This window comes from Bacillus rossius, chromosome 7 (assembly GCF_032445375.1).
Source record: "Bacillus rossius redtenbacheri isolate Brsri chromosome 7, Brsri_v3, whole genome shotgun sequence".
NCBI lineage: Eukaryota > Metazoa > Arthropoda > Insecta > Phasmatodea > Bacillidae > Bacillus > Bacillus rossius.
Genome location: NC_086335.1, coordinates 31,197,598 through 31,220,266, shown reverse-complemented (window position 1 = coordinate 31,220,266; position 22,669 = coordinate 31,197,598). Strand labels below are relative to the sequence as shown.

General features: G+C 37.1%; 1 protein-coding gene across 3 annotated transcripts; it reads left to right on the top strand.

Annotated features, from left to right (window-relative positions):
- The first annotated feature begins 2,902 nt into the window (after positions 1 to 2,902).
- LOC134533783 (mannose-6-phosphate isomerase) lies at positions 2,903 to 21,778 on the top strand. 3 transcript variants are annotated; one of them, XM_063371436.1, is made up of 7 exons: positions 2,903 to 3,053; positions 5,383 to 5,701; positions 6,429 to 6,570; positions 7,909 to 8,082; positions 8,649 to 8,816; positions 17,124 to 17,326; positions 20,766 to 21,778. In XM_063371436.1, the coding sequence occupies exons 2-7, from the start codon at positions 5,384 to 5,386 to the stop codon at positions 20,970 to 20,972; spliced, it is 1,212 nt and encodes a 403-aa protein (XP_063227506.1). In that variant the 5' UTR covers positions 2,903 to 3,053; position 5,383; the 3' UTR covers positions 20,973 to 21,778. The 3 variants fall into 3 exon arrangements, with proteins under 3 accessions (XP_063227506.1, XP_063227507.1, XP_063227508.1); XM_063371437.1 differs by having other exon boundaries at positions 5,371 to 5,701; XM_063371438.1 differs by having other exon boundaries at positions 5,367 to 5,701.
- The last annotated feature ends 891 nt before the right edge of the window (positions 21,779 to 22,669 follow it).

Below are 22,669 nucleotides of genomic sequence, written 5' to 3'. Positions count from 1 at the left end.
CACCAGAGCTGATCTGTACCCTATGTGTTCTTAAATCATCAGAAAATGGGTAAATTTTTGTTTAGACCCTATTTAGATTCTGAGAGATGAAGGCATCGAATTTCTGGGACCTAGGGAACTCCAAAGCTTTTTGAAACCTTGGTTTTAGAATCTTTTCTTCATTTATATACTCTTCATTGGTTACATAAAAGAAAATGTAAAAGCTGAAAAGGTGTTAGAATTTTTTTCTTCCAATGGATTTTGTAGGTTGGCTTTGTTTCCCCCCCCCCCCCCCCCCCCCCCCAAAATTTGTAGATCAAAAATGAAAGGTCAAAAAAATTTTAACTTTGTATTTTTGGTCATACAGACGAGTAAGACACAATCACCAAATATGATACATTGTGAAAATCTCAAATTTTAAAATTATTATTTTATCGGTTGATTTAATATGGTGTGCCCAACCAATTAAAAATTAGTTGGAACCTGTGCAAAGGGGACTGCACCACCATTTACCATAGTGACATTTTGGGCAGCTTTATTTAAATTGGCCATACCAGCTTGGGTGACAATGAATGTTTGGGACGGCCAAAAACTGCAACCACTGACGATAACATTGCTCAAGTTCACCAAACGGTGCTAGACATTCTTCAAATTAAGGTTAGAGAGATAGCAGAGGTTATGAACTTCATGTCCAATGAACGTATTCGTCACATATTGAATTAAGATTAAGGCATGAGAAAGCTATCCGCACGTTGGATACATTTGCTAATAACAGGAGTGTACTGTGCATAATTACCTGGAAAAGCTGAAGGAAGAAATTGCAGAAAATTGGCCACATTTGCTGGAAACTTTGTTTCACGAAGACAATCCACTGCCCCACACCTCAGTAGTTGCCATGGTGAAAATCTACAAATTGTGGTTTGAACTGCTTGACTACCCTCCTTACTCACCAGATCTAGCCTCATGTAAATTTTCTTGTTTCCTGGGCTAAAAGTTGCACTCGGAAGACCTAGATTTTCATTGAATGAGGTGGCCATCACCTTCGTAAACTACTACTTTGCAGAGAGAGATGCCAAATACTATTTGGAAGGGTTGAAGAAATGGGAGCATCACTGGGAGAAGTATATCTACCTACAAGGAGATTGTTGAAAAATAAAAATTAATTTGAAGAGTTTTTTAGGTCAGACACTTTTCATTCAAAATTTTTTGAAAGTGCAGAATTCAGCAGAAGTTTGTGAAATTTTTCATTGCAGAAGAAAGAAAGCAAATACTACTTTCTCCAACTTGCCTAACTTCATCACCAGGAATTGTTCCCATACTGCAGCCACATACTCCAGGATCAGGGATCAGCCCTACTAATATGGCGTACACTTAGCCTTCACGTTCCTGCCCATCTTTTGCAGTATCCTTAAAGTAATCTGACTGAGTTTAATCAATCCCAGATCCTTCTGCAAAGACAACCCCAGATATTTATAACCAGCCAAATCCCCTTTCTCCCTGTGGTACTGTTCCCTCACTACTGCTCTTGAAATTTCAAAACATCACAATTCTCATCTTGCCAACATTTGATTCCATTCACTGATCACCTACTTTTCTCCTTCCAAATTCCTCACTTCCTCAGCTCGTCACATATCACATAATCCAATATTTGCAAACACCCTTAACCAATATCATTTTCTACCAAGTATTCATCACAATTGTGAACATCAAGAGGTCCTAAGACACTTCCCTGCAGCACACCAATATCTTCCTTCCCCCCCCCCCCCCTCGTCAAACCCACTGTATACTCTTCCACAAGAAATCTACCATCCATTTTACTACCCTCTTGTTATTCACTTCATCAGTGTACCAAGTGGCACCTGTATGGCTGGCTTATAGCTATTATAGCTCGGCAAACAAGTATGTGTGTCCATGTTCAACTAGAACTCAAGGAAAAGCACACAATACACCTGAATTCAGATATGGCATGAATTTCAACAGCCCACAAAGAATGCATGTGATTCCAAATAGAATATTAAGCCTCAATTTATTTCAATCCATTTAATAGTACATCTGCATTTGCTACAAAGTATATTATCAATAAATGCACAGTGTTTCACAGCTGTAACATTTGTATATTCCTATATAAAAAAAGTGGGGAGTTTAGGAAATCAGTCAATAACATAGCAAAGATCAAAAAATAAATAATTACCAGATATTACCTTGTGCAACAACAAAATAATCACATGAGCGAATCACAAAGCGTTAGTAACCTTCATCTGAACATGTTACACTGTACGTCGGGAACTGTTTTTTTAGAATTGCACAAGACACTTCATGATCAGCCTTTCCAAATCCCACAGAGTACCCGTAAACCTTAATCAGCTTGGAGTTCGGGTCGTGCTGAATACGTCCTCCACCCAGGCACTCCGTGTCCAGCCCTAATTTCTGCAACTGACTTGACGTGCGATCATAAATATCAGCATGATACTCTGCCCACTTCCAACCACGCACTACCTGTTTGCTTTCGTCCGAATCGTAAACTTTTATTAAAACATACTTAAAAACACCTTCCGGATCAATGTCGACATCTGCTACTGTTCCTAGTTTCTCTGAAGACATATTTAATCGGCGTGATGCGTAAATAAATTGCTTTCCTATAAACGATTTCGGGGTTAGAATTATTTTCAAAATCATAACAAACCAAGGAATATACAAGTTAGGTCTGTTTTACTCGCTGTCTCATTTGCTCCCTAAGATTAGGAGCAAATGAAAATTGGTCTGGGACAAAAAGAGTTATTATAGTGGTTAGGAAATTTTTGTAACTAAAGAGTACATAAGATAAAAGGTTTATATTTTAAATAAAACTTAAAATCAGGGATAATTTGGAAAATATTCATTATTTACGCTGTTGGTACAATTGCATACTTTTTAAAATGGACAATTTTGTAAACATTGCGATGGTTACGTGTTACGGAGTAATGCTCGTTGCGCGTTACCTATGTGTGTTACGTGGATGGCATGGAACGTGGCGCTATGGTAGACAATCGTAGACTTGATTGATAGAAAGTACGCGGCAATAAAATATTTTTAAGGTAAGAAAATATTCTAAATTTCGCTTGCGAAATCACCATCAAAGTTCATTACTTGAACCTTATTTATATATAAGTGTCATGATATTTCAGCGACCTTACAGCCTCTAAGGTAATTTTTTCGAGCTTCTATTATATCTCACTATATGCAAAATAAATACATTCACAAACAAAAAAAAAATACTCCTTCACCACCCACAGCATACTTGCAAAGAAAAAAAATCATGGGTAAATATGTATTGTACGGATTAGCGCCAAAAAAAATCGTACAAATATGAAATAACTTTCATTATATGCTATCTTACGTCCTCTTTTCAGAACCGCCTGCGGAGATAAAAAATTCCAATTACTTTTGGAGATATCGAATTTTTTAATATTAATTTTTTGGCGATTTTTTTAAAAAATGTTTTTAAAAATCCGAAAATACCTTTATTCTGTGCTCTTTAACTTCTTCTTTTCATTAAACCCGGCGGAGATCAGAAATTCCAAATACTTTAGGAGATATGGAATTTTTTAATTTTCATGTTGTGCACTGATGCGGCGTTGAGCTGGAAACCTACGATTCACACATTTTTCTGGACATACCCGAATACTCAAGTTGGCAAGCCTTCTTTTCTTAAAATTAGCAAGAAGTCATTAAAAATACTTTAAAACATTGTAGATGGTTGGTTATATTAGGTAAGTATGCTACATTAAAAAACTGTAAAATCATTTTATGGTTGCTTAGCAAATAACATTTTAATATGTAGCTATCCAGCGCTAGGAAACCGTTTACATGATTTCACAGTATTTTTAATGTAGCTATCCTAACCAAATCAACCATCCACAATGTTTTGAAGTATTTATAATGTACCTAACATAACCTAATTGACCATTAGTTTTCATGAGTTGCATATTTATTTACAATAAACAAAAAAAAAAAACCGAAGATGCACGATCGTCTGTTGAAAGAAGGCTTGCCAACGTGAGTATTCGGGTATGTCTAGAAGGATGAGTGAATCGTAGGCTTCCCGCGTTCACCATTGTTGCTTGTTTACAAGTATTATTATTTATTTTTTTTGCGACGTAGTTGAACGACTACATCACGTAAAAAGAAAATTACGTGAGTTCCTACTGTTCATCCTTTTTCCCGGTTTGTTAGGTCAGGTCAGCTACATTATAAATACTTTAAAACTAAACAACCATTAAAATTAATTTTTATTATTTTTAATGTCCGTTCAGTTTCAAAGTATTTATACTGTAGCTGACCTGACCTAATCTACCTTTGTCCCGTTTTGTTAGGTCAGGTCAGTTACATTATAAATACTTAAAACTATACAAGTAAAATTAATTGATATTATTTTTAATTTCCGTTTATTTTGAAGTATTTATAATGTAACTAACCTTACCTAATGGAAAATTTCTGTTATTTAGGCATTCACGCACACACGGCAAAATATAAAATGGCGTCTGTTGAATGATTACATAGGGCTTGTATTGCAAAATAAGAACGGCGATATCTCCAAAAGTAATTGGAATTTTTAATCTCCGCAGGCGGTTTTGAAAAGAGGACGTAAAAGAGCATATAATGAAAGTTATTTCATATTTGTACGATTTTTTTTGGCGCTAATCCGTACAATACATATTTACCAAATCATGTACTGCCATAGTTAAAGAAGGCTGCACCATCTCACTTTTGGTTACCTTAGAGACTGTGAGGTGGCTTAAATATAACACTTCAAAATAAATATTTGAAAATAAGTAAGGATCAAGGAATGAACTTGGATACGTAATATGGAAACGTTTACACCATATGCAGGATAAGAAGACTGTGCCAGTCCACAGCCTTGTACTTTGAGGTTATACCGTGCTAGGAGCATCAGAGAGTGTCGCACTCATCGTCTTGCCTCACTAACATCTTTGAATATATATACTGTATAGAAGTCGCGAGTGGATAGGATTTACTCTACGTTTTTCAGAAGCATATGATGAGCAGCTTGGGAACTTCACCGCTGCAGTGCGCTGCCGTAACGCCCTGTATCGTCTTAGTTGTTAATTACACGTTAAAGCGCAGCTGTGTCGCCCGCTGTCATTCCCCGCACACCCCATCTATCATTCACTGCAGATCCAGGTCGTTCAACGGGAGGGGGAAGGGGTGTTAGAAGAGTTCGACACTTGTCCGCTAGGGACCACCACAAGTCGATGCCCTAGAGATGGTGGCGATTGCGGCGGTGAATTAACCAACTACCTCAAAACCGTATTAGAAATTTTAACCTGCGCTGGCGACTTCTATACAGTATATATATTCAAAGATAACACAAATACACCTCTGACAAGGCAGGTGACCGTCCAGGATGCAGCTGCTGTGCGCGGTGCAGCAGTACCACTGGGGGAAGCTGGGCAGCGCCAGCCTGGTGGCGCGGCTGGGGCGCGCCAACGACCCCCGGCTGGCGGTGCGCGAGGAGAGCCCCTACGCGGAGCTGTGGATGGGCACGCACCCCAGCGGCCCGGCCGTGGTGCGCGCGACGGGCGAGGCCCTGGGCGGCTGGCTGCGCCGGAACCCGTGCAGCCTGGGGGCGCGCGTGCTGGAGCAGTTCGGGCAGGACCTGCCCTTCCTGTTCAAGGTGCTGTCCGTGCGGCAGGCTCTCTCCGTGCAGGCCCACCCCGCCAAGGTGAACCCCGGACTAGTCCTACATTGGCTTACCATTTGTCAGCAAATACATCAAATTCAGCCTATTTTTCTACACAAACACTTTTTTTGTTAAATGTGAAATAATGACACTTGTCAGCAAATTACATACGTTTTCTGTGTATGTTTTGTGATAGGGTGGATGTATTTAATTTTTAGCTGCTTTTTTCTTTGATAAAATAATATTCTCTATTACATTACTTTTCCCAGATACACATTGTGTGTGTGTGTGTGTGTATATAATATGTTTCGTTTTTTGAAATGTATTTTTAATTTAGTCTATTTTTTACAGTGAAGTAGTTAAACCTGGTGTTTTCATGATTTATTTTTAAGCAGTTGGGTAAATATGCAGAAAATGTTGAGGAACCGGAAATGTCAACATAGGTTGGATAATGCTTCTCGTTACCAGTAGAGCCATTTCTGTGTACAGTGAGATAGACTGGATTTCTGTTATTAGGTTTGCCACATTAGGAAAGTTCAGGTTTATCACGTATTTGTAAGTATGTTGGGTTCCCAGCACGCAATGACCGATGTGGTGTTCTACGTAATAGGAATCAAATGTACCTAGCTTTGTCTACAGTAGCAGCTTCAGTTATAAACAGAAGCATTTGCGGACCTATGTCCATCGACTTTTCTGCCTGCTCTGCACGACTACAGCTTTGATGAGTGTTCTAGATACCTCCTGTATTTCGAACCCGTTGTTGGAACAGGGACATGCAGAGGAGCTCCACCGTCTTCGACCTGACTTGTACAAAGACCCGAACCACAAGCCCGAACTGGCCGTGGCTCTCACCCCGTTTCAAGCGATGTGTGACTTCCGCCCGGCCAAGGAGATCAGGAGCTTCCTGCAAAGTAATTACTTCAAGTTTCGTGTTCTGTAAACTTTCAACACGCAGTTTACTAAAGCAATGTTACTTTAGCTTAGCCATACAACTCCTGCTCTTAGTGAATCCAGAAAAGGGCATTGTGTGGATGGTTTTGGTAAAATAGTGAACATGGCATTTTTGATGTATCACAGTTATTGCCATTTGAATGTTAAGTAAGTGTCTTTGGATTTAATGAATTGTAGTATCTGGATTGGGCGTGATCAATGATTCTTATGTTGTCACAGTTATAAAGCAAGGTAGCTGGAACGATGGAACTTGAGTCATTCACAAATTAAATAGTTTGATTCCCTTCGCAATAAGGAATTTCCTTTCATTTCATTGCATTGCCCAATAAAAAAAGTCAGGTGTGATAAAATTTTACAAAGTGAGCTCATAGAATCCCTTGTTTGCATTAACTCTGTAACAGAAAATTTGTAGCATTGCATCATATGTAATGAACCAATTGATTATTAATTCTCTGTGTTTATAAATAATGGTTAGTTAATCTTACCTTGGTAAACAAGGAGTTTACTGTTCATAATACGTATAAATACACTTGTATTTTTGTAAATGCCATTTTTACAATAAAAAGCTCTGTCATTCAGGAAGTGGACTAATGTGGTGGGCTAAACTAGATCACGGTGGCCTGCAGGCAGGTTTTCTCTGTCGAATAAAAGAGGGGCGGGCAGATGAAAATGGCAGAGACTGTCACAGCTAGTGCAAGAATTAATCATATGTGGCCTTAATAGACGATGAAATACATCAAAGTCATTCTTTGACATTCTCAAAAAATCAAAAAAATTGTTCATTTAATGAATTCAGTTAATCGTAAATATAATAATTGCAGTGATGATTATATTCCTCCAATTCCATCTCATGCATCCAACTTTTCAGAGCTATAGCATGACCGCAATACAAATAAACTTTGTACATTTCTGTCATTGCATCATGTTGAAATACTTAACATGTATGTGGCTTGAAAAATTCAATGCTCTCCAATAATCATCTGGTGACTTACAACTCTTGTGTGTAAAACATATTAGTATCCATAGATCACCAACTGATGTTGTTCTATACCCAGGACTTAAATTGTTGCCTAATGTTTCATTTTAGTGCATCATAATTTTTATCACTAATGGATATTTGTATGTTTAATGTATGAACTATTTTAATGCCAAATTTTATAGGGACTAGGGAGTATAATATAAAATAATTAAACTAAATTTGTTTGCAAGACTAAAAGTTTTAAAGCACTTTTGTGCTGAAAAATACATGTGTCAACTTAACGGGACAAAATTAATACGTACTTGTATTTTATGTTCAGATATCGCAGAACTGAGAGAAGTTGTTGGTGAGGACGCAGCGTCCAGATTCGTGACGTGTGATGAAGCAGGTCAGCAGGAGGCTCTGAAGGCTTGTTTCTCTGCTTTAATGATGGCAAGCAGCGATTGTGTAGCCTCTCAGCTCACTTGTCTGATCAAGCGGGTTTCTACACTTGGTACGTGGCATTCATTGTACAGTGTTTAATTAAATTAATTTTGTTTGGTGATTCGTTTCTTCTCATTGTATTTGTTTTTGTTCATCAGTTACCTATTGGGGAAAGTTTTAAAAGTTACTGGACTAAAATTAATCTTAGTTAAAAGAAATGTTCACGAGATTGTATTAAAATCTTACAGCCACTAGAACACATCTAAAAAATGATACATTCATGACAAAGCACAACTCATAAACAGCAGGGTTGGGAAAAAAATGAGGTTTTTTTAAAAACAAAAGCCTGGTTTTTTTATTTTAAAAAAATTTCTTGAATGAAGAAGCACATACTGTCGTTTAAATATGTTAAACCTTATACCAAATAAAAAAAAAATAGTTTAAAAGTTATAATTAAAAACAAAAATCATCAAAAACAATTTTAGCAATAACTACGTAAGAAGTAACAAAGCCAGGTGAATAAATTACAAGTCTCAATATTTGAAAAGAACAGGAAGGACCAGATCACACACATCAACAGACTATACAAGCAGACAATACTCATTGTGATAAATTTTCACTGTTGGCTGTTGGCAGGTGAAGCTGATCGCAACTTTGTTCTGGCACCTTTGCTGGAAGAGCTGGAGTCCCAGTTCCCAGGAGATGTCGGCTGCTTCGTCATCTACTTCCTGAATGTGATGACGCTGCAGCCGGGTGAAGCGTTGTTCCTGGCCCCCAACGAGCCGCATGCCTACCTGTCTGGAGGTGAGTGAAGCATGGCATATGTTCTTGCCATTTCAACGTCTTGTTACTGTCCTGAAATGGTACTTACAGATAGATATCTTGCCAAGGGGTAAGTAGTGCCCTTAAAGAGTTCCAAGTAGACGCACACAGCGACAACAATGATACATCATCGTAACGAGCATGTGAGTTGATGTCGAGAGACGTGCGGATGTGGAACGAGGTGCATACAAAGAACGGGAGAACGAGAAAGCATGCGTAATGGTGATGCAATGGGGGAGAGGGGGTAGGAGCCTCCTTCTCAGGCACTCGCAGGCTGCGGATGTGGTGCACCCGTCAGAACAGCTCCGACGTGTTGAGCGAGGTTAGAATATAGAGCATCCCACTCTTAGATTGCAGTACTTTCTCTCTTTCTAACACATGCTGACTGCCTTTAGTGCTGTCCTTGTCTATTTCTGTGCTGTTGCCATACATCATACAAATTTAAAACTGTATTTTTTTTTTTGGCAAATGTTTTTGCATATTGTAAAGCATCAAAATATGCATCAGGGAATCTATGTTGGTAATGAGGACAGTTTTGTTCAAAATGCTGCCCTTTCTTGTGCAATAAGAACACTGCTGATGCTCACAGTGAAATGATTGCAGAAGGGGATGAAAAGTCGTTTGTCTAAAAACTTTTGCCAAACACTCCAGAGGTATTGGTTATTGTTTTAGATAATGCTTCATACCATAGCAGAAATTGTGAACCGATTCCCATGCAGCAGTGGCGTGTGGAGGATATAAGACAGTGGCTCACGGAAAAAAGCATTTCTTATGAGGTCAGTATGATTAAGCGGGAATTGCTATACATAGTAGGTTGGGAAAGGCATAAGTACAAAAATGACGCACTTGAAGAATTAGCCAAAGCGTAAGATGAACTGTACTTTGCTTGCCCCCATATCATTGCGAACTCAACCTTGTTGAAATGGTATGGGCCCAAGTGAAATCTTTTCTAAGACTGCATAACACAACTTTCAAGGTGCATGATAAGGAGTCCTTAATAACACAAGGTTATGACCCCATATCAAAAGAAAACAGTAAAAATTGTGTATAAAAAGTGAAAACCAAGAAGAAGAAACGTGATCTTCAAGATGACGAAGAAATGTTTTTGATAAGTTTGGCCTCATCAAGTTCATCTCAATTATCTCCACCACCCCAACCTCATTCTTCTGGTAAGACCTGTGCTACTTTTATGGATGGGATATCGACTTTGGTCAGCGGTAAATGCTTCTGGTGCAATCAGAATTAAAAGAAGTATCTCCTGAAATTTGTAATGTGTGACAGATTTGGCAACAGGGCACGCTATAACGTAGAGAGGATGAAAAATCGTTTTAACAATATAGCCACGAATAAATGCGACAAACCCGTTTACCAGCGATAAAATGTGATAAACTAACAAACTTGCGAATTCGCGCTACATACTAAACTACCATTGTGTTATTTTGAGCTACTGGAATTTTTTTTCCCGTCAGAGCACATGTTTTGTTTCCAAGCGGCAACCGGCAAGGCATTTGTGTGTGTGTGTGCGTATGGTGTGAGTGTGTGCGCGTGCGTGTGTGTGTGCAGCGATAAGCCAGCGTAAGTCTTCAAGGCCAACCAGTACAGTCTGCACTAAAGTGCTGTAAACAACTCGTGTGCCGGGCGATGTGTACAATCAATTACTATGGCCGGCAGTTATCTTGGCGTCTCTCAGCGCGGGGTTGCGGGGACAGCGGGACCGGAGAAAGTGGAGGGGGTAAGCAGGTGACGTGTAGCCGAGAGCCGTGTAGTGGCTGTTAGGAAAATATCGCCCTTCAGTGTATACCCGAAAATGGAAGGCGAAGGTGGCAGCTCGCAGAGGCGCGGTAAAGTGATACATAGCGGAGAGCGGGAAACAATAAAAACCGTGATGCAGTTTTGTGATGAAAAAGCGAAAAATAAATGTCTGCTCGAGCCTTTACAGAGACAGACAGCAAGAGCAGCGAAGTACACGGGTGTGAGTGAACGGTCCATAGTCAGGATTCGTAAAGTCAGCAAAGAACAACCACATGACCCACAGACTACGCCAGGAAAAAACAGATATTTTAAGTATTTAATAAACAATGGAAATATATCTTTACTACGTTACTGTTACGTAGTGTATAGTGGAGTAAAATATTTGGGCAGTTAGGGTGTTTGTGAGTTGGGCGGCTATTAACAAGTAAGGTCTTGATAGCCTATTGTGGAGAAATGATGAGTATGAAGCGTTGACGAAATTACAGAACGGGGAAAACGGGAGTACCTAGAGAAAGTAATAAGAATAGTAATAATAGTAATTAATTTTAACTTAATTTTGTTTTTCGTCACCTAATACAATAAATTATCATGGAAAGAGAACTTCATACTTACATTAAACAAATCATATAATATATATGAGGTTTTGAAGGTTATAATATGCATTCTAAAGTGGAAGTACAATGCAAATTGTATTTACATTTATAATAAATAATCGATTATAGGGGCATTAAAATATAAAGTCACACATACACAAGCATTTTTTAAATGCCATTAACGTTGGTAGTCAGGTGTTTCCTGAACGACTGAAATGAAGTTAAAGCAGCAAATATAACATAACAAGCTCCATGTTTACTTAAATGTACATCCAGCGCTAAATTGAACGTTTTAGGTACGGAAACCGGAGAACGATAAGGGCTAGACTGGCTCCTGCGTCATCAACTGTGAGATAGCTTTCGCGCGGAGAGCTACAATTGCGTAATGTTTTGGTCGTTTGCTTTTTCTTGTAAGACTTTTGTTTTAATTAACTTTGAGAACACGATGAATTGAGAAGCATAGTTTTAAATTTATTTTACATACTAAGTGACCTAGCTTTCCAAAATAAATCGTGTCTGGTTTTTGCTAGTTACTGAGTTAACATTTAAATTAATTTTGGTTAGCATAATAATTAGCAGACACCGTAAGTATATTTAATGGGACAAAGTAAAACGTTGCAGGTTTAGATAATAGTTTGTTACTTTTCCTGACAGATGAGTACAAATATTCGAGCACAACCACTGCAATTTACACAATGTTACACTTATGTAATACAAGTACAATTCATAGGATTTTTCACTTTTGGTTTGGTAACCCAGCGCTCTTAGCCAAAAGGCCTTACCGCCCTGGGGCCCCCAGGGGCGTGGATACAGACTTACGTAGTGTAGGAAGTCACGCGCCGAATGTATTCTGTTCTGCTAGTACAAACCTGGCCGCTGACCTTGACAATAGGGTATCGCTTCCTCTTCGCCCTCCCCTCCTCACCAGACAGGACTAGGGAGCTCAGACGCCAAGATATCTGCCGGCCATAGTACCTTACCTTATCTCTTTGCCTGTCACTCACGGTCACGGCCGCTTCTATTTCTGGATATTTTATTTGTTTCATCCTTCGAAATGCTCACTTATCTTTCGGCGCCAGCTGGTGTTATGTTTGGCTGTACCAGTCAGCACTTAACATTGATTGCTGCCGTATCTTATTTTCTCGCCGCCACATTTTTTCCGTTTCATTCGGCATACTTCACAGCTTTCTGTTTGAACTCAGCTGTATAACTTGTTATTTTCCTCATAAACACTACCCGGTAACTGTAAAACAAACTTCCCTTCCCCCCTCTCATTCCTTACGAGCAAAAAAAAAAGTCTCTCGCACCCCTCGCCGTCCATCATTCAACATGCCACCCTCCGCCTCTCCTCCATCCTCCCGCCATGCGTCACAACAAACCACCCACGTTCATTGGACAAGGAGGACAAGGATGACCGAGAATACCATTGAAATTCAATGCTTTCATTTAATCATGAATTATCATGAACATGATGTGTAATTTTTTTACTGTGTCAAATTTCTCTGCTACAGTATGTTGTGTTACTAGTGGTCAGAAACAAAAATTTGTATGATTGATTGTCCCATGTAGCTGTATTTGTTATTTGTATTTTGATTCAATTCTTTATTAGTTTATTACTATATGTAATTACAATGTCAGTATTGTTATATTATATTCCTATATTTTTAAAAAGCATTTTTTGAACATCACACACTACGGGACTTAAAAAAAAATTATAAACGCTAATAAATGCTACAGAATAAAAAATAAATGCTATAAAGTAGCTTTTTAAATGCTATTTTTCATCTTCTCTAGCTATAAGCAATGTACTGCAATCTAAGAGTGAAACGGTCGATTGTCATCGTCGCTCGCTACTGAACCAGCTTGCAGCTTGAGCAAGGTGCCACCCACCGTACTTCGTTCTTCTCCTGTCTCCAAGTTTAGTGCTGAAGGTGAAACAACAATTCAAAAACATTTTTGAAATTTATTGCTAGTTTTCCATGAGAGAACAATAAACTCTTTATCACAAAAATATTTGTATATACGTGTAACTAGTCTTAATATGTAACTCTTTTACATGACTGCAATTTGATTTTAAAAACTTATGTCAGAGACTTCTTTCAGTGTAGCTTTCACCGAAATTAGACACCTGCGAGTACTCGAAATTCGAGTTTCGAGTCGAGTTTTTTAGTAATACTCGAACTCGAGCTCGTGTCTTTTCAACAACTCGAAATTCGAGCGAGCTCTACTTGCACTGTGCCTATAAAAAAAAAGACTCTCATTATATCGGAATAAAAGTCTTACAACACTATTATCCTTTACTTTATAATGTAACATGATCGACCATTTACATGAACACATCATTTTTACGTACCCGGGATTTACGAATTTCCGTGATTAATTTTTTTTACTTCTTTAATTTTCCGCATAGCATTAATGTATCACTTTACTGCTTTATGCGGAAGTATTTCCCGCTTTATGCGGAAAGATTTCCCGCATTTTACTGTAAAAAGCGTTTAAATTGTCCGGGGTCTCATCATTTACGCCATTAAATGTGTGATATAAAGTCCCGTTTAAAATTTTTATGAAAGTTCCTGCCAGTAATGGCGCACGTAAATATAAATATGAAGAAAAGACAAATGAACAACAACTTACGAATAAATATGGATGATGTACCATAACTACAGTACAATTCCAATAGTTATCTTAAGATAATTACCATAAAAAGAACTAAAGATTCTTTGTAGATACCATAACTACTGCAGAAGCATGATAGTTACCACATTTGCACTATAGTTGCCGTAATAACCGAGATGTGTATTTACCGTGATGGTAATGTATTTATTTAGGACATATTAAAATTAAAGAACATTATTGAAAAAAAAAAAGGATGTTAAATATTGATATGTACGGTTGGCACATGTTGCTAAGAAATAATGTGATCTGAAAGAATGCAGTACTACTACGAAAAGTGAAAAGGGTACTCGTGGATTTTTAGGTTATGGCAGTCTCTTTCGTTTTTTAGTAATATCGGCCGAAAATTAACAAGAGTATTGGAAGTTGGCAGAAATGCCGATTCAACTAAATATTGGCAAAATCGGCTTCTTCAGTACAGCTCTACATTTGATGACATGAGTAAACATATTTCAGACTACAGGACATTGAAAAAGACTTTAATTTCCATGTAGGTTTATTGTGCGTAAGTTTTTTTTGCATGTGTAAATTGAATTAAGTAAAATGCTTCTATTTTTATTACTTTAAATTGATTAAACTTAATGACAAGTTACAGATATTTGACACTAATTTTGAGGTTAAACAATTTGGTAAATATGTAGAGTAACGGTATATGCGGAAAAAAATGCTAAAAATCCGAAAATACTTTTATTCTATGCTCTTTCACTTCCTATTTTCAAATCAACCGGCGGAGATAAGAAATTCCAAATACTTTAGGAGATATACAATTTTTTAATTTTGAACATGTAGAGTAGCAGTATTTGCGAAAAAAAAATTCTAAAAATCCGAAATTACTTTTATTATATGCTCTTTCACTTCCTCTTTTCATTAAAACCGGCGGAGATAAGAAATTCGAAATACTTTAGGAGCTATAGAATTTTTTAATTTTGCAATACAACACCTGTACAACCATTAGACCGACACCATTTTTGTTATTTTGCCGTGTGTTCGTGAATGTTTAATAAATAAAATGGTCGATTAGGTCAGGTCAGTTACATTATTAATACTTTCAAACTAAGCGGACATAAAAAATAATGTGAATTAATTTCAATGGTTCTTTAGTTTTAAAGTATTTATAATGTAACTGACCTGACCTAACAAACCCGGACAAATGATTAACATTAACAACTCACGTAAAATATTTTTGTTACTTATTACTTGCGCAACAATATCCAAATAAATAAGACTTTAAAATTAGAAACGTTAAAAACCTACCTAAGTTGGAGGCGGGTACATTTCCTTTGCCATTAGAAGGAAATGATGTAGTCGTTCACCTACGTCGCGATACCTCCGACGGAACATTAATAAATAAATAAATAATCACGTATTGGTTCATTTGAATACTGGCCAATCACGGAACTGTCACGTGACAAAATTGTCCAATAAGAAACATAATAGATACTCGTAAACCAGAAACAATGTTGATCGCCGCATGAATACCCAGGTATTGTGATGAAAATTTAAAAATTCGATATTCCTAAAGTGTTTGGAATTTCTTATCTCCGCCGGTTGATTTGAAAAGAGGAAGTGAAAGAGCATAGAATAAAAGTATTTTCAGAATTTTAGCATTTTTTTTCCGCTTATACCGCGACTCTACATATTTACCAAGAATTTTACTAAAGAATTCCAGCCACACAGGTTGCCAGCGAGAGACGCTTCTGTTCTGCTGTAAACACCATCTCCAATCGTAGAGCTAATTTAACTCCTGAACGTGCAGAACAAATTATTTTTCTGCATGATAGATTGAAGAACAGAATTTAATACTCTATGACAATCTCTCTCAGAATTTTTGTGCCGAAAAGTGGAAATGTTGAAACAATGTGAATGTACTTTTCAAACAACATGATTTTTGGTGCTCAGTTAGTTGAAGCTCAGTAAGGACTCCAGAAAAATTGACAAGGATGAAATTATTCCAAAGATATGTTACATTTACACAAACATATACGTACTTGTAAACTGTGGTTATGTTAGTTGGATGATATCAGTTACTAATGAACCAATGGAAAAGGTTAGATTCAATGGAAAACATGTTTTTTTTCCTAGCAGTGCAAATTATAAAAGCACTCTGTAAATAGTTACCCAAAATTAATAAGCCCACTTCATTTTAATACTTTATTCAAACATTATACCTACTAAGTTTAAGGTAAAAATAATTTCCCAAAAGTGTAACTGTATCACAAAAGCTCAAGCTTCGAGAACTTTCAAGTAGGCTCGCTCGAGCTTGGCTCAAAGTAAAATTCTTAGGCTCGCAGACCTCTAATGTAGGTCTATCTATTTAGTAGGCAAACAATGATAATGGTTTCTTTTTTTATTTCCATATTTTTCTCAAAAGTTCTCACATTTTATTACTCCATCACAGTAAATTTATGTGCAATAAACTTAAAAAAAAAAAAAAAAACTCGAACTCGACTCGATACTCGCGAGTATTTTAGCAAACTCGCTCGAGCTCGACTCGAAGTGAAAATCTTCTGCTCGCAGACGCCTAACCGAAATACAACTTGCAATGTTGCAAACATTAATCAGTTTGATTTCTACAAAACAAGTGAGGATTATCGTTATCTACTCACACATAGCTCACCCATTTAAGACTTCAGTGCAAACCAAAATAAATGTTGCATCATTTTACAATTAATTGTAATATGGTTTAAACTAGGAAATCTTTAGAGCAATTCTTTTCCATCAATAAAAACCAACTGCAGCAAACCCAAAATGTCTTTAAGTATCCTAAAGAAAGGCAGTTTTTATTTTGTCAAATTTGTACTGTCCTTCAAATAATCTGCTAATAACAAACATATGGTAAACCTTTTCTTATTATTATTATTTTCTAATAAACCATGTAAACACATCCAAATGCAATAATCTGTAATAAACCTACCTACGCCTCGTTCTTTTTCATTATAACATTAATTCTAGCTCTACAAAAAAATTTAAAAATTCTCAAATGCTTGTATACTTATAACATACTCTATATGAGAAAAAATTTTACTTTTTCTTTCTAAGAAGTTTTTTCAGCTAAAACATTCCCTCTTGACTATGTCCCTGCATGACTTCTTGTGCATGATTGTTGACTGATCATGTTTTAGTCTTGGTCCTTGGCCAGAGGGTGGGCATTACTCTTGCCTTAGACTAGTTTTAAAAGGTTAAAGAGTGACTGTTACTGTTATTCAATTTTTCCTTGTGCTGTTTGAAAACAAGTTTGTTGACAGCTAGTTGGTGCGTACTCGTGTTCCAGATTGCGTGGAGTGCATGGCATGCAGCGACAACGTGGTACGAGCGGGGCTGACGCCCAAGCACAAAGACATTAAAACTCTCTGTGAGATGCTGACTTACAATTGCCAGCCAGCAGCAGATAAGTTGTTCGTACCCAGTCGTGAAGACGACTGCACGCAAGTTTTCCTTCCTCCGGTTTCAGACTTTGCGGTGGCCCACATAAATGTAAGTGTGGTTGTGTTTTAGTATCATTTCATCTTACTTGTTATGTAAATTAAGTTTTTTACCCCAAGATTGATATTAAGACTTGGTTTCATCTCCCACGTTGGGTGACTCATACAAAATTGCTTCTATAGTCTCATATTATTTGTTCACAAAACTCTAAATATGGGAGACAAATTTAAGTGCAGTGTGGGTATATTTACTTTTACCTGCTAGCAGAGTTGAGATAAACTATAACATAAGTTGTTAGTTGCTTTTAAGGTTTTAATGGTAATTTCGTAGTGTTGGTACTCTTATAAAATAAAAACTATAATTTCGAAAATGGTGTATTGTGGACTACTGATTTTTCTAATCTTTCTCCTATAGCAGCATTTTTGAAATTCACACAGGATACCTAAAAAAAGTCAATAGCTGGGAGGGATTTGAAGACCAGGGAAATTGAGGGGTGAAAACAGTTAAAAACTAAGTTATTTTTAAACAAAAATCAATAACATGGTTAAAAAATGCATTTCAACCAATTTCAATATTCAGTCAATATTAACTGGCTAAACACCACAGATTTCATCGTCTATACCGAGGGCAAAGGTTCTATAGAACTACGGGAACTGCCAGTTTCCCTACTTTCAGGAGGGATAGTATTACTTTTTAATTAAATTTTGAATCAGTTATTCAAGTAAATTTTTTCAGTAGAATTTCTAGTTTTCAAACACACACCTTAATTTTGAGACAAGATTTTTTTCTTCACTCAGCTCCTGAATGCTGCGATCCATTGTCTGTTGTCTGCTCCTCACATTGAAACTCAGAGTTCGGCAATCCTGATTGTACCCGAAGTCATCAGAACAGCGTTCTACTTCCCTTGCACCAACAGTAAATGCATGTTTACTACGAGTTAATCTGTTGATAAAGTCTGGCGTGTTGTAAAAAAATGACGACTTATGTTGCAACTTACCTATTACAGCAAACCTGTTTTAGATCCTCAATACGCAACTGGATTGTTGAAAAAAATGTGAACTCCTCCCTCAGCAGATCTAGAGCATGCTGGCTGTACAGTGGAAGGGAACCAAGGGCTGGCTTAGCTTTCTCCAGCCATCCAGGCAGTGGAGGGGAAGTCGGAGAGGGAACAGGGTGGGGGGACGAGGGGAGCAGTGCGAGTGGGCAGGAGGTAGACAGAGAGACCGAGGGCCAGTGCGGTAGTGATTGTATTTGAAAAGTTTGTCTCTAAATATTATGGTATTTGAGACATTTGAAGATGAAAATTCTTTAAGTGTAAGGACCACCTTCTGACAAGAGGCGTATGTTTACTAATGCTCAAACTAAAATCGGAGATTTAAATACACATTTTAAAATTAAAATTCAGCAGCTCTCATGAATGCTGTACGTGTTGGTAACAAATGTTAATTTCATATAGAAAGCCTTGTTTAATGTGCACGAATGAGAAGAGGGGTATAGATTAATGTTGGTTTAGTTAGTTACATATTACAATAATTCTTATTGTTGCATTATGTAATGCTGACATTGTATTTGTATGTATGTGTAAATACATGTGCACTTGCACGCACACACTTATAAGATGAGGTTAGCTTTTCTGTAATGAAAATTGAAAAATGTTTTTGCACCTCCATATAAGACATGAGGCTACTTGACTTGGTCTTGGGCACAACCTTTCGTATCCACATGCAATTTAAAATATATATATATATATATGGGTGGCATTTTATAAGTTTAGAGAAGCTATACAACTGACTGCTTTCTGTTTTGTTACTCTGAGAGAAGAATACATATAGGCATTTAGAGCTGTAATGGAAGAAAAGGAAGGATGGAAAGAGAGAGAAAAAATAGGTATACTATTTGTTTGTAACTGGACATAATTATAGCAAAACCTCATTTTTATGTACCCGGGATTTACAAATTCCAGTTCTGCAGTATAGACCCACAGAAACATCTGTAAATAAGCCCTAATTATTATGCTTATATTTCTATTAAGAATCCAGAAAGTTTTTAAGTGTATCAGTTTGACATGATTCTATAAACAATAAACAGAGCTACATTGTTTTGTTAAGATGCAGTGTAGAGTGTGGTCACAGCCATATATGGACGTCTGTTGACATATTGTTTAATTTAGATATAATATATTTATGTGAACTTTAAATATGTCAATAATTCTTAAATTAAATTTTATATTGGTACAGGCATTAACTGGTTAATTTATGATTTTTTTCTCATATTGAAACTTAATTGAATAATGACGTCTAATCGAAAGTTCCTTCCAGGCCAGTGTCCATATTGTGTGATACAATGTGACGCTACAGAATAATCCAGCTTATATTTATATGTAGTGTCATGTCCACCAGTTTGGCCTCGGCTGGTATGATAGCACAAGCCCCAAGTGCGCCACCCATCCTACATAATCTATGGGGAGAAAAGTTAGTTCGCCACCCGCCCCTAGATGGCAGACAAAGGGGAATGTAAATTAAGGAAACTTTGTCTACCTGCCCAGCCTAATTCAAGACAAATATGTAAATACCCAGTGTGTATCAAGAAGCCTTTAAATTATACAAGTGAAGGTAAATAGTATTGTAATTCGAATATGTATGCACAGGAAGGGTACAAATGTGCCCTCCCTGATGAATATGTACATACATTGTATATTTACTCTGGCTGAGCTAAGCCAGGCAGAAAGCTCTTCCCAGTATTTTCTGGGTTAATAAAAGTGACAGAATACTTGAGCAGTATTATTAAGGCAGCGACCTCTCTGGAGGACCGCTCCTCCTTCCTACCTCTCTCTGCTCTTGGGCAGCGACCCCTGCTCGGGGACCGCTCCCGCTCTCTCCCTGCTCTTGGGCAGCAACCCCTGCTTGGGGACCGCTCCCGCTCCTCCCCTCTGCCCGACCTTCCCCTGCTCTTGGGCAGCGACCCCTGTTCGGGGACCGCTCCTGCTCCTCCCCTCTGCCTGGGACAAGTCAGTAGCTAGGAATGTAGGAATCAGTTATTTTAAAATGAATTATGAAATATATAGGAAGATGTGTAACAATATTTAAAATAGAAGTTAATGATCTGTGTGTGTGAATGCAGCTCTGTGAGTAATAATAATAACAGTTGCAAGATTTAAAAAAAAAAAAATTTCCCATAAATTATGGTACAAACTTCTTGCCAAATAAATTACTTTCATTGAATTAACATTTAGAAGATAATTTATTTTTCATTAGAGCTGACCAGTTTCTTTATTTTAGTTGCATTTCTGTGCTTTGTGGCGTGATTTTGGTGTTAGGTATTTTGGTTTTATCGGAATTCACTATGTAATCTTGTCCCTACTTATAAAATACATATTTAATACAGACTGCTGCTCCTAACCACCAACTCTTATTTTATTTTAACAAACAAGGTGTGTAGTAAGAGCATACGTGTTTGCTAATCATTTTTTGTATCTTCCGTGGATGCGAAGGTTACTCTGCCCAAGAAGCGGTACGCTCTGCGACAGAGGTCGACAGCCTCCATACTCCTGGTGGTGGAAGGGAGTGCTTCGACGAGTGACCCTGAGCTGCTCCTGAGCCCCGGCTCGGTCGTCTTCCTCCCTGCTTGCGCGGAGCTGTCGGTGCATCCGACCGGCGACGTCGCTCTCGACATATACCAGGCCTTCGCCAATGTCTAGGCACTTCAGCGGCTGTTCGGAAACATCTCCTCCATAATCAATTGTTTCTTCTGCAAACCCCTCTTTTTTGTGAGTTTGAATTTATGCACATGCACTGTAAAAATTATTATTTTTTTTATGAAATATGTTAAAATTAATTGGTTTGTTGCTGTTGTAGTAGTATTGTTTTCAGTTCTGTCCACCTTTGAAGTTTTTTTTATAGTGTTGTGCTGGAGCAGTACAGATTTGTAGTGTTGGTCAAGTGCCAGAATAACTTGACACCCAGATCTTTTTCCTTTTTTTAATAAAAGGAGATGTGCGATAGAATAGGCCAGTAGTGGTATTTAAGACCAACAACACATTAAAACAACATCCAATTAATATTTTTTTGCATTACTGGTACTAGTGATCGTGGAATGAGATAGGAATTTGAGAGGAAGAAATCTTTAAATCTCTTGAAGTTACTCTTAATTGCATGTGTCCTCAAACCAGCTCAAATGATACCTTGATGACGTGTGTAACTTTGATGTTATTTTCATCAGACTTCAAACAAGGTGATAAAGCATTAGATACTGAGAAAGCCCAATCATCCATGTACATATTGTTATGTAAACCACAATAGGGAATGCAGTTAATACAAAGATTTTCATGCCTATCTCAGTTTATTGAAACTTACATTTTCTGTTGTCAAAAGTGAATTCTGTGTGTGAAAACTGAAAGATTGTGTTCCTATTTTACTAACCATATAAAAGAATAATTGTGAAATACATGTGTGTTTACATTGATAATAAAGAACTATAATTTTTATAGATCGCTGTGTTGTATTTAACCTGTTGGTATTGTACTTATTGTATTTACTCGCATATAGGTCGCGGCAATTTTACCAGATTTGATGGGGAAAAAAATGAAGTGCGACCTATATGTGAAGAAAAATTTTTTTAAAGGTAAATTAGCCTCCTTCGCAAAACAATTAGTTGGCAGTAATATCCAAGACACTTTGCACTGGTATTTTTTGATTTCAAATACCTAAGCTGGTGGCATGATTTTACAAAATGACTAAACTCTTTATAATATAATTCTATTTACATTTATTGAAAGATTCACTTATACATCCAGTAAGACTGAGTAACTGAAATAACCTTTGCAGCAATAATTTTTATTGATTAAAGAATATTTTAGGTAACTTGAGGCTCTCTTGACTATTGGTGCAATGAACATTTGGACTGTGTTGGTTTTGTTTATTACTTCCCAGTATTTTTGATCTGTCAAAGTCTGAATACTCTTTGTAGCACTGATAGGCATATGTCCTGGGAGGGGGGCAGGAAATCCTTCCTCCCCCTTTTTTAGATTTAAAAGTCTCTCAATGTGTGGGCCTACTTGAGCTTAAAAAATCATAATTGTGAAACACGGGTGATTAGCTGATTACTCAAAGAATATTTTCTATTCGTGAATAATTTTACATTCGATTTGACAGTACAAATTAAATTTTTTTTTTCAAATGATTTTGTTTTTAATAGAACTACACTATGTCTGACACATTCACAAAAAGATTATTGAAAAACAAAATGTAACAAGTTGAAGCGAAAATGATCGATTGAAAAGTGTAGATTTGTACTGCAACATTATTCACACTGAGTTTTATATTTATGAATAATATTCTTTTATATATGTAACATGATCAACAAAACAACTTTCAAATTTGAAATTTTACTGTTTTA